This window comes from Anser cygnoides, chromosome 3 (genome assembly GCF_040182565.1).
Source record: "Anser cygnoides isolate HZ-2024a breed goose chromosome 3, Taihu_goose_T2T_genome, whole genome shotgun sequence".
Lineage (NCBI taxonomy): Eukaryota > Metazoa > Chordata > Aves > Anseriformes > Anatidae > Anser > Anser cygnoides.
This window is the reverse complement of record NC_089875.1, coordinates 72,598,598-72,610,624: the sequence shown is the minus strand read 5'-3', so window position 1 is coordinate 72,610,624 and position 12,027 is coordinate 72,598,598. Positions and strand designations below refer to the sequence as shown.

Below are 12,027 nucleotides of genomic sequence, written 5' to 3'. Positions count from 1 at the left end.
GTCTCTTTTGCTTCTTCTCTCCAACTTTTTACTTCATTTTTGATGGTCTGAGTATTCCTTGAGCAGTTTTAGAAGAAAGAATGGGGAACAATTGCTTCTCACTATTACTAGGACAACGCCACATCTTCTGGGCTCTGCTGGGAAGAGGGAGCAGTGAGTTCAGACACCTGCACATAGGTGTTCCACTTCTTTAACAGATGCTCCAGCTTTGTGGCTGTGTATGTTATACATTTTCCTCTTCCTGTCTTAGGAGGCCTCCAAAAAACTCAGTATTTTGACCCAAAAGTGAGTAAGGGCACTTGAAGTGAAGCACTTGGACATCTGCTCAAGCGTATCTTTACGCCTAGTAATTTTTCTGACTAATTACTCCTTCAGCTTAATGACACGGGATTACCTCAAAGAAACGGGAAGGGTCTCTGTATATCAGTCAGCGAGGAAAGGTTGCTGTGCCTTCCACAGGTATTCTGACTTTTCTAGTTAATATTTTTCTACTGTATTTTCACTGAGAAATGGTAATTTGCATATGAATTCCGATTGAACTTCTTGAATCAGGTATGTACTTTTAAAATGTCTAGAGCATCTGAACTAATTACTAATGACTTTCCAAGGATAAAATTCCATCAAAATTAGTATCACATTGCCTTGCTCTTCTATGGCTTGCAGTCATTAGTGCTTCTTTCAAAAGCCTGCTGAATGAATGTTTATGATTTTTCATTTTATATGTATACGTATCACATGGACATATCCTGAAGTGTGCTAATGCTGACTGAAGAATAAACATCTGGCTAGGAATTAATGCACTGGAATCACTTCAAGGGATGGTGTACATTTTCACTACCAAGTTGCCCACATTTGTTTGGTAACATGCATGTAATATCAAACCGAGGGAGACATTTCCAAAACTTGATGAGATGGGAATTTCAAATTGCCTGGTGCTGCCACGGTAACAAGCCACCAGGCATCCAGATGTGAAAAAGGGAATGTTTCTTTTTGTGGTGCATTCTGCAGCGCTCCTCTGACAGGGTCGCTAAAGCATTAAGAAGGAGCTGGCAACATACGTGCAGAAACAGTATGGTGCACGACTGCTGTATATCATTACATGAAGTTAATGTCCAGAAAAATCTTTTATCTTCACATTGTTCTTAGGATAACAACGCTTTCACTCAACACACTTGCAGTAAAACATTCTCCTTTTACCTTTTCAAACTTCAGTTTAACAGGTTTGGGGTTTGTTGCTGTTACAGCTTCAGCAATTTCTTGACCAATCTTGAAAGACTGCTCCTTAGTTGCTCCTTTCAAGAGTACAAACATGCTACAAGAAATCAGACATAGGAAATAAGAACAAATCTGTTCAGCATAGTTCCTGAAGCTTATAAGCTACAGCTTCCTGGTGGCAAGGCAAAGATGCAAGCTGTTAACAATTCTGTTCCTTGCCTTCATTTTGAAAAGCCAAAAACCTGAGAAGATTCAGTGTTCAGTCTGAGATCAGGAGTGCCAAACGCACGATGAATGCTGGGGCTCTCTTGTAGGCAGGGCATGTGATGGCTCCAGGCACTGCAAAACTTCTGAGTTCTCAGGAGAGAACTGTAGAGAGCTCTGGGTACGCTGTTTATTTTCACTATGGCCAGCAAGAGGATTTTACTTCCTTCTCCCAGCAGTAATTTTTTAGTGTGTGTGAAACTACTACAAATTTAGTATCTTTAAAATTTCAAATCTTCCATCAATTTTGGCTGAAATCATTCACCGGATTCACAAGATATTAAGGAGGAACAACCAGATAAGCTGTTTCCTATAGCAGAGAAACGACCCAAATCTAGCACCAGAGATGGGTAAGCCTACAGCATGGCCATCATTTAGAAGGATGATTGACTAAGAAAGGGGAACTACTTATATAATGTATTTCATGCAGCATATCTTTGTATACTTTGGTGGCTGCTTCTGAACTGATCCACTTACGAAACTTAAAAGAGTGCCTTCCACTGAGCATCAACGCGTAATACCTAATACATAATAAATCACTGTTTTCCAAAATAAAAATGGCATCAGAAACAGGCACAAAAATGCTCATTCAATAAAGATGACTAGTATTAATTCACACCTGAAAAAACGTGTTTATTTATCCTCTCCTTCCTGTTCCATAAAATTTACAAAAGAAAGAAAACCTTCAAAGTGCTTTCTAAGAGTACTAAAAGCAACTCCAGGAAAATGAACATTCTTTACTTTGCATCATTCTGCAAGACAGTAAGCAACATCCCAAAGAGGGTTCGTCTACTTTTTCCAGTATCATAAATCATGTTGACACAACAGAAAAATATATATATGAAGAACTATTACGATTTTAAAACATTGTAAGATACAGACTGTTAGTTACCTGTCAGTATCACCATACACAACGTGAGCACCCCATTTTTTGGTATCATTCACCAGTTTTATAGCACGCTCCAATGTTTCTCTGGCTTTGTGGACAATGCTATCACCAAGCTGCAATGTCAAAGAGAAATTGAAAATCTTTATTTTATTGCTGAAACCAATACTAGCTCTTGGTAAATGCTGGTAACTTGGCTTGATCTGTTTAAGAAAATTATTATATTGAGATAATGTATTGTACTTCATTGTTTAGAAGAATATAATAAAAATTAAAAAGGTTGCTTACATCACCCTAAAATAGCAGGAATTAAAGGAAGAATGACCAAGTTACTACCAAAGGAATGAAAATAAAATTTAGTTTAAACTTCTGTAGGCACATGAACAGTATAAGGAACATGAGAAGATTGCTTAGGTTTGTTTTCTCCAGTTCTTGGATTTTGCTGATTCCTCCTTTTATAACAAGTATCAAAGAGCTACAATGTTCTATTTTATTTCCACCATTAGAACTGCAATGCAGTCTACCTTTGGAGAGATTTCTACAGAAATGCCAACTGCAAATGTTTTTAATAGGAAAAGATTTTTTTTAAAGGACAACAAAAACAGTACTACAAATAAACAGCTTTTATGATGGTACTTTGATTACATGTTTCAAATAATAATACTATGTTATCTTACTATTTTTTAATAATTGTGTCTTTCCCACTGTTTTTCTGTATTGTTATCTGCAACCCTTACCTCAATGCATGGCATTCTTCCAGAAAAATTAGCAGCAGTGTAACCATATGTAAAATTAGCTATATATTTAAGACCCAACTGCCGAGCTTCAAGCATTCGAGTTATAGCCTTGTCATGCTTGTAAGCCTTCATTGACTGTTTCACCATTATCCTAGTCTTCAAGATTTCTTCTAGCATTCTTGGCAGCACACCTTTTCTTACCGAAGGCTGCCATAAAGGGAACAAAGAAAAAAAAAGGTTAAAAAGCCCAACCAAAACAGTTAAGAGTAGAAGCGAAACCTAGAACTATGAGATAATCACCGATAAGATGAATAATAGCAAGATGCCCCAGGCACCAATGGTTTGGCTCGTCATGGAAATATTACAAGCAACACAGAATATATGCAAAGCTCTTAAGGGCAGGGTTAATAGCTTTTTGTTGTTATCATCAGCCCTGCTAATATAATGTTTAGAAAACCTTATTAACTAAAATGGGACTTCAATAGTTAACTTGCTGTATTAATTCTCGAAGTGCTAAAAGGTGAAGGAATATTATTTTTTTAAAATTCTGCAAGCTTTCTTTACCTAAAATTTTGTTTTACATTAAATATACATATGCTGATGACTGGCACATTATTTGTATGTGCTCCAGGCCATATTTATTGATTTCATTATATATCAGCCAGCAGTATGCACAGCATAAAATAAGAACAATAAAAAGCAAGTCAGGGAGTTTCATCTCCCAAACCACGACTCTTTGTCTAGGAAAGCGTTGTGCTTTTCAAGCAGGAGAATGAAGTGTTACACGCAGATAATTACTGTTTGATCCCCAAACTGCACAAGTAAAATACAGTTTAATTATAGATGAAATAAGCCTTTGGTATAAATGAAAGCATGAAGATGACATTTTATTTTTTGAACTGTCAGAAGTTCAGCATGCTGACAAATATCAACAAACACTGGGAAATGAGAGACTGAACCTCCCCCCTCTTCTGTCTGCTCTTAATGCAGCAAAATATAAACTCCAACATCAATTTGATCTTAAGCTAGACAACCAACAGGAAGTAAAAATGCCTGTCACAGAGCACTAATGTCATTACCTTGACAAAAGCCACTCCACTGGGTGACACTGTGATATCATGCCTAATCTGGTAAAGCAAGTCAGGAGGTACTCGCAGAGATGTGCAGCCAAATTTGAACGCATCGTATCTATTAGAGAGAAAATTAAATATGAAGATGATTCGTTCATTTACAGCCCGACGAAGCAAAAACATCAACTCACATTAAAATGCTGATAATGCCAGCAAGGACAGAATCACAAGGTATAAATCTCAGGTATAAACAAACATACCATCATTTAAATTTCTTAGCTACATGCAAAACACTCTAGGAGAAAAGCAGCAATATATGTCTGAATTCCACGCAGTGTAATTTACCTGCCGTGTGTTAATACATTACTTCCAAATGCTGAGTTAGTGGAAGCCTCTAATCACACCCTAATCCTGTATGGAAACCATGCATGTCTACCAAGTAACATGCTGCATATATTTTCTTCCTACGACTTCAGAATTTCCAATCAGAAACTTGAAGGCCTGCTGGTGACACCTAGTAATCACTGCATGCACCTTCCCATTCTTCCAAATATTGTTTTATAAAGGTAATTATAATGAGAAGTGGGATTTTTCTTCTTTTTTCCAATTAACACATTTACTGTTAATCTCAATAAAAGGTGCTACATAAAGTAACTAATTGTATTTTTTCATTTTCAGTAGTTAAGACAAGAGTGAACCGCAACTCTTAAAAGAGCACAACAATTTATGAACATACAGTGGAATAATACTAGTCCAGTTTTGAAAATACAGTAGATTTATGTTTCAATTTATTTTGAAGCAACATTAAAAACTAGTATCAACACAGCAATGCAACATGTGTACACACATGCACGTACACACAAATTACTATTATTATTTTAACAGAACAGAGACTAATTCTGTAATCAAAAAGCACATATTGATGTGCATGTGTTTGTGTGTATACACACATGCACACACCCCCATGGTTGATCTTTACCGTCTCACACTTTCTAACAGAAAATGGTGCTATTCATACATATCCATAATTTCCAAGGATAACCAAGGGTTCTCAATATCTTACAAAGGATGCTGAAGTCTCTACCAAATCAAAGTTTGTAAGGGAAAGAAAAATAACTTACTTTCCTAAGTTTTCAACATGTCCCAGGCAGGTTGAAAAACAGTAGTTGTATGCTATCACAATGGAAGGATATAATGACTGGAAGTCTAATACAAGAACAGCGTTGCTGTAGAAGCGGGATTCTGGCTCCATTATTAAGGGAACACATTGAGGGGCTTTCATCTGAGCTCGCTGCTGGATACTGGGTGTCACAGGAATATAATTCATTGGCTTTGCAACACGTAGCATCATAGACTCCACACGATACTGCAAAACAGATTGGATACAGTCATTATAACTATAATTCCAAAAACGTAGAATAAATATGGATGTATTAAAATTATATAAATACGCACTTAGATTTCCTGAATTTAAGGTCCAGACAAATAGTTTTCCCAAATAAACAACTATACTCTTATTTGTAATGTATATTTTCTATCACACTTAATGGAACTTTTCATTGTGTTTCCTCAGCATTTAGCCCTAACTTTAAAAAACAAAGTACTTCTGAGTGATATCTATGGAAAAAAAACAAAATAATAATAATAATAAAAAACACACAACATCCAGCTCAGGGTAAAATTAAAAATCCAGCAGGCTGCAAAAAATTATACAGCCATGCTACAGTCAGTGAATGAGCATTTGCTAATTTGTGTTTTTGTTAGACTTACAGAACATTAAAAAAAAAGATATAACGTACAGTTGGTTTGCTTACCATTTTCTATAGGAATTTGCACAGAAATTTTATTCAAGAAAACAGAAAAATGACAAGCAAGCTGTGTAAGGTAACAATTGTACTTCCAAGTTTGTGACTGTACAAGGTAACTACAATATACTTGGCAGCAAGAGAACCAAGGGAAGAGTATGTCGGCCCGTTTCTAAAGTCATTTTTTGCATTTAAAGCTTTTCACTGGGTACCATGATTTCTCCCTCATGATGCCACAAATACTACAGGAAGGATAAAATAACAGAAAGTTTAAGTACTTTTACCTTGTTTAAGATACCACAAAACGTCATCTACGGAGGCTGCCACGTTAGATTTATCTCTAATCATTTATATATTATTACAATGTTATAGTAAGGCTTTAGAAGCACTAATAGCAGGTACTTATATTATTGTATGTATTTACAATAATAATAATAATAAACAGCTGAAAATTAAGTATATAAATGTCAAAGGAGTGAAAATCCTGCCTTACCAAAGAACAATCCTACATAATCCTAAAATCCTCTGCTTTGTCAGCAACTAGATAACTCTTCACAAGCCCTCTGCCTGATGCACTATATATTCAGTCATTGTACTGAACTGGTTAGGTAACATTTCAATAACTCTAATTTTATAAATGAACTTACAGAATCAGTAGCTTTAACAAGACCCTGTGACCTTACAAACAGGTTGGAGTTTGAAAGTGCAGTGGTGCAGTAGCTTAAGCTGCTGCTGCCTTCCTTGTGCACATGCGTATCCAGTGATGAGCTCAGATGCGTGATGAGATGGTCAGGGAGCAGAACTGTGCAAGAACTAATTTTTTTTTCTATTTTTCAGCAAGTTCTTCAACCATCTGACTAATAGCCTATATGCCTACGACCATATCATGTTAGACTTGTTTAGTCTGCTATGGAATATCCAAAATAGCTTAATAAAAGAAAAGAAAATCACCTTTAGAACAGTCTTGTAAAACTTAATGAAAGAAAAAATTTTGAAAAGAAAAACCTTAAAATAACTGAAATCCTTTCTCAGTACAGAAATCCTTTCTAACATCTGTTTCAGATAAGGAGAAAAGGAACATCTTCCTAAGATGCAGTGATTGTTCTTTGGAGTGAAAAAAGGATTATCTGAGGTAACTTGGAGTTGTTGCAACTGCCATTTCTGTGATCTAGGAAGTTTCAATGATAAAAAAAAAAACGTGCACAGAAGGAAAGAGAAAAGAACAGTCAGGATTGAAAATGCTGCATGTTTCTGTTGCTCACTCCCACTCACAGCCATTTGAGAAAATGACAGGCAGAACAGTCTTCGCAGGCTGTAATCATGATAGTTTAAGCATATCTACGTTGGCAGTATGCCAGCCCACCCTCCCTGTCCCTAACTGTGCATTTCTCTTCCCTTGTGGTACCTTTCTGATGGTATGGTAAGCCAGTTCAGGGAGCTGAACTGGTGAATAGCCCTTTCTCCTCACCTCCAGCTCCTCACCAGTAAAAGAAAAATCAAAATAAAATAAGGCCAGTATAGAGCTCTGTACCAGCAAAAACCTCTGTTGGGTTGAGAGATGACACAGGCAGTTGCAGTCTCAGAAAGTAAGTGGCAGCATTTTAAAATTGTCTTTATTCATTTTAATTTTTTGAAATTGTTAAGGAACTGACACGCTAGTTTCTGGCTGCCTTAAGACAATGTTGGTCTGTTTAGGTCATTAATTTTTAAGTTGTCTTTCTGTTGACAGAATTTGGCAAAGTAATCAAATCCTGGTCAGCTAGCTGAATGTCTATTTAAGCAGAAAGATGGTAAGAAAGAATAATTATGGTAGGAAAGGAAAGACAACAGAAGCAAACACGTGAGTAAGAGCAATTGTCTTCTAATTTCAGGTGCTGTTCAAGGCTCATGTGAAGTCATAAAAAAAAAACAGCTTAGTTAGCCTAGTCAATCAGAACCTGGGCAAGAAAAGCCTTTCTAATTAATGAAAACTCCTGTGGTCCCAAAGAAAGAGAAGGGTAAATCTGTCCTGCTCACTTTTCTTCTGATGCTAGTGTCAAGTTAACAGAACCATGCATCTTGCATTACACATGTACTTAATAAAGCCAGAGCCATTTCTGTCTCATCATCAAATCTTGCCCAGTGGTCTGCTTCGCAGGAAATGTCAGTTACAATATAGTCAATGCAGCTTTGCCTCCCATGGAAGAAAATCATCTCACCTCTTGATTATAAACATGTTTGATTAAATTTCTTAATGTTTTATAAAGTGTTCACTTTCAAACTCATGTAAGTGTGAAAAATATCAACCTAAAATGAAAATTTAGTGCTCTCAAAGTCATTAGAGGAGACTCAGTGTAGTAATTATATTTGGGGCAGTCTTAACTATTTTTAACAGCTACTTTTAATCTCTGGAGACTAACTATTACTGTATTTGAATTGCCTTTCTTAACATTTCAATTTCTTATTATACAAAACAGTCCTCTGACCTTATGAAAATACATACACTGACTCTGAAAATATTGAAGAACTAAAACATTTCGTAATGACTATTTTGCTTTTGTGAAGTGTAAGGTAAACTAAATCTTACCTGGGAGCCTCTTGTTAATACATGTAAGAACTGAATGCCAAAAAGTCTTGCCATTTCACTTGTTCTGTCAATCAAATCCAGTTTTTCTAATAACTGGAGGTTCCCATGGACCCGACTAACATAATGATCAACCATTTTCCATCTGTGAAAGTGAACACCTTGTTATAAACAATCAGAACAATGCTGCTCTTTCTAAGAAAAATGTATTTTTATGACAGCTTATTACAAATGAGCAAATAAAATTTCCCATAGGACATTTTTATACAGCTCTTTCAGAAATGTGGCACACAAGCATACACTTACGTATTCTAAAGATACACACACAACGTGGTATAGGAACCTAATGCTAAGAAATATCTCAATAACTTTCTATATCCTGTTTGCCTTAGCACCCTAAAGAATTACTAAAATAGAAACCTGAGTTTTTCTTCACCTGTTCATGTTTGCTTTTTTTCCTTCCCAAGTGGAATTCTGTGGAAACAACCTTCTGTATTTGTTGAATATAAATTTGTAATTTCAACACTAGGCCAAGTTTCCACATAGTCCAAAAGTATTTAAGAAAACAAATACATGTTATTTAAGACATTCAAATCAGTACTCACAGTATATTATGAATTGTTGACATGACACAATACCAAAACACTCCAAGGAAGAGTGAAGCCCATTGTGATACGTGTCATATACAGGTATTTTTAAGCAGCTACAGTTACTCTCTGAACATCTTGTACACTGTTTTGTACTATTCTTAAGCCTAGCTTGGTTTGCATGTACTGTGAAGTAAAACAGAAACCTGACAGTTCATAAGAAATCCTTCTGATGAATACTACATACTGAATAAAGACCTTACAGAACTTCAGAACAGAAGATCTATTCAGATATGTTGAGACTGCAACTGAAAAATAGCTTTGCTTTTTTAAATAGAAAAACAAAGATATCATATTGAGGGTATAACCATACAATAGAACACATCAGGACAGCAAAGTAAGGTCATGTTGCTGTATGTAGACTGTTCTAGTACCTGAGCTAAACTGGTCATTTCTATCTATGGTGGTTTTAGCTTATACCTATACAATTTTAAGAATCTGGCCTTAAAAAGAGCAAATAAAAAAACTCGTAAGAATGGATTACCTGTAGACATCTGCCTTGTTATCAAACCAATCAGAAAGAACTCGGAAAGTAAATAAAGGAAAACGCTGATGAAGAACATGAAAGCCCACATTTTCAAAGGTGTAATTCATTAGATTCACCTGTAAAAATGCAGAGAATGTGTTAACATGCATAATGTCTTTCACAGTCAAAGAAATCTATGCTTTTAAAAAATAGTAATAACTGATTTATTACCTTTTTATTAGCATTGTTACCAAAGTGTAAACATTTATATTTAGAAGTCCCTAACTATTTAAAAGTCATGAAAGAATATCCCTCATCAAATGAAAAGACTACATAGAATTAAATAGATCACAAAGATCTGTTTGGTCAGAACAAAGTCTGTTAAGACTCAATCAGCTGAATGTTGAATGTAAGGTCACAAACAGCAGAACAAGTAAGTATGAGAACTCAAAATAATTTCAAGTATTTAATTTAGTACAAGCACCATAATAGCTGACTTACTATAACTGATAAGTTGTTCTCAAGACCCACAAAGAAGTATAAAGGAATATCATTAAGAAACAATACTAGAAGAGAATGGCTTCAGTATTTTACGTTTTAGTGATATGCAAAATCCATTCTCATAGAGTAGCAGATAGCTGTATTTGAAAGGGTATTAAAAACAAAAAAGAAAGAGCTATATAAACTATATGAATTTTTCAACAAAGTCTCCAATAATTAAAAAAACCACATAAATTTAACACACTAAACTGTTTTTTAACGTTACCTCATTTCTCATCATTCTCCAAATATTTAAGGTAATTCGCCCAACAATATTTATTTCACTCATTGTATCTGACCCATATTCATCCAGCTCAGCTGCAAATCTGTTCTCCTTCTTATCATCTAAAGACATTAAAAGAAAATACATTTAGATAAGTTACAGTACAGTCAACATCAGATCAAGTTATCTCTCTGCCCATTTGAGCTGCCTAGAAAAATAAGAATTCCTAAAAACTGTTACTGATTGTACAAGATTATTTATTTACCAGTCTTCTACAAAACTGCTAAATAAAATTCCCCCATGTTTTTCCACTCTTGCACATCCCTCTGAAGGTAACTCTTACTTTGGGTTCACTGAAATGGTGTCCACGGCAATATATTCTCCGTAGTGAATATATTGGCTAAGCAGTGCTGAATGTTACTTGAGAGCTAGCTGCATGCACGTTAGTGCACAATACACACACACGAGAAAAGCGATCTCTGTCCTAAGGAGTTTCTAACTCAAGGTTTTACCTTTCATGATCTTCCACAATCAGAACCAAGTCATGGGAGAGAAAACTCAGCACCTTTTATATTGTGAAAGCAAAACAGAGTGGGAGCAGGTGGACGTAAGTTCTGGACAACACAAATGGAGAGAAGGATACAGGAAGGAACAAATGCAGAGGCAGAAGGAACAATGTGACTCTTTCTGTAACAGTGACTGCTGTAGAGAAAAGAACCTCTTACGCCTTTTTTTTTTTTTTTTTTTAAATATACTTTGAAATACTACTACACAAGAGAGGACAGTCCTTTTGGTATATGTCTTTCTTTCAGTAAACCTAAGGCTACAGCTTTGACATTCTTTCCTGAGTTTACATAGATGTTTTTTTTTAAATGCATAATAGAGTTTAAAATTCAATATGAAAACGCTCTGTATTGTTAGATGTATTAATCAAGGTGCTTTTAGGGCCACCTCCACAAACCTCTAGTCTTGTTCCTTCTTTTTAGTTTAACGGAAGAAGAAAGCATTTTGAGACAATTTCCCCACAATTCTACATTCATACCTATTTTTCAACTGTTGGTTGGGTACTCTGACTCTATCAGATATGCCTGTACAGTATCCTACTCACAAAAACTCACAGTTGCTCTACAGCTGGCATGGGGAATATCACCAGAACCATTTGAGCCTCTCTGGGAACAAAGTATAGAGAAGGAGAGCCGGGCAGTCTTCCTGCCTTCCAAGTGTGTGAGATGAAACGAAAAGAAGTCTCCTCTCATCCTCTGTTCCCCACTCCCTATCTTTGAGTTGTGATGCAAAGGAGGAAACAGGAGGCCACAGTGCACACACAAAAAATGCCACTACGCACAGGCACAGTACTCACTTCTCTTGTGGTGTGTCCTAATGACTTATGAATAGTTCACTTGCAAATGGCAGAGGCAGCACCAGACTCAGCCAATAAAGCAAAACCAGAGAGAAGTCCAGCTTTCTTTTGTTAAGTTGAAATCACAGGAAAGGGAAGGAAAAGTACCTTCCATCTTTATTTCAATAGGAGGAAAGAGGAGCATACTGCTTGAAGGAGCACTTCCTGTTCTGAAAATACAGCATGTGAAGAAGGGAGGGAAATATGAAGCA

At 35.9% G+C, this 12,027-nt stretch overlaps 1 protein-coding gene across 3 annotated transcripts in view; it reads right to left on the bottom strand.

Annotated features, from left to right (window-relative positions):
* Positions 1 to 12,027, bottom strand: part of REV3L (REV3 like, DNA directed polymerase zeta catalytic subunit) — a 122,018-nt gene that overhangs the window by 7,656 nt on the left and 102,335 nt on the right. For all 3 annotated transcript variants that reach the window (XM_066994418.1, XM_066994419.1, XM_066994420.1), the window contains 8 exons: positions 10,420 to 10,538; positions 9,672 to 9,790; positions 8,544 to 8,685; positions 5,294 to 5,538; positions 4,182 to 4,290; positions 3,103 to 3,309; positions 2,372 to 2,481; positions 1,198 to 1,312 (listed from right to left, as the gene is read on the bottom strand). In XM_066994418.1, the coding sequence (XP_066850519.1) occupies positions 1,198 to 1,312; positions 2,372 to 2,481; positions 3,103 to 3,309; positions 4,182 to 4,290; positions 5,294 to 5,538; positions 8,544 to 8,685; positions 9,672 to 9,790; positions 10,420 to 10,538 (1,166 nt within the window). The remainder of the gene's footprint in view (positions 1 to 1,197; positions 1,313 to 2,371; positions 2,482 to 3,102; positions 3,310 to 4,181; positions 4,291 to 5,293; positions 5,539 to 8,543; positions 8,686 to 9,671; positions 9,791 to 10,419; positions 10,539 to 12,027) is intronic.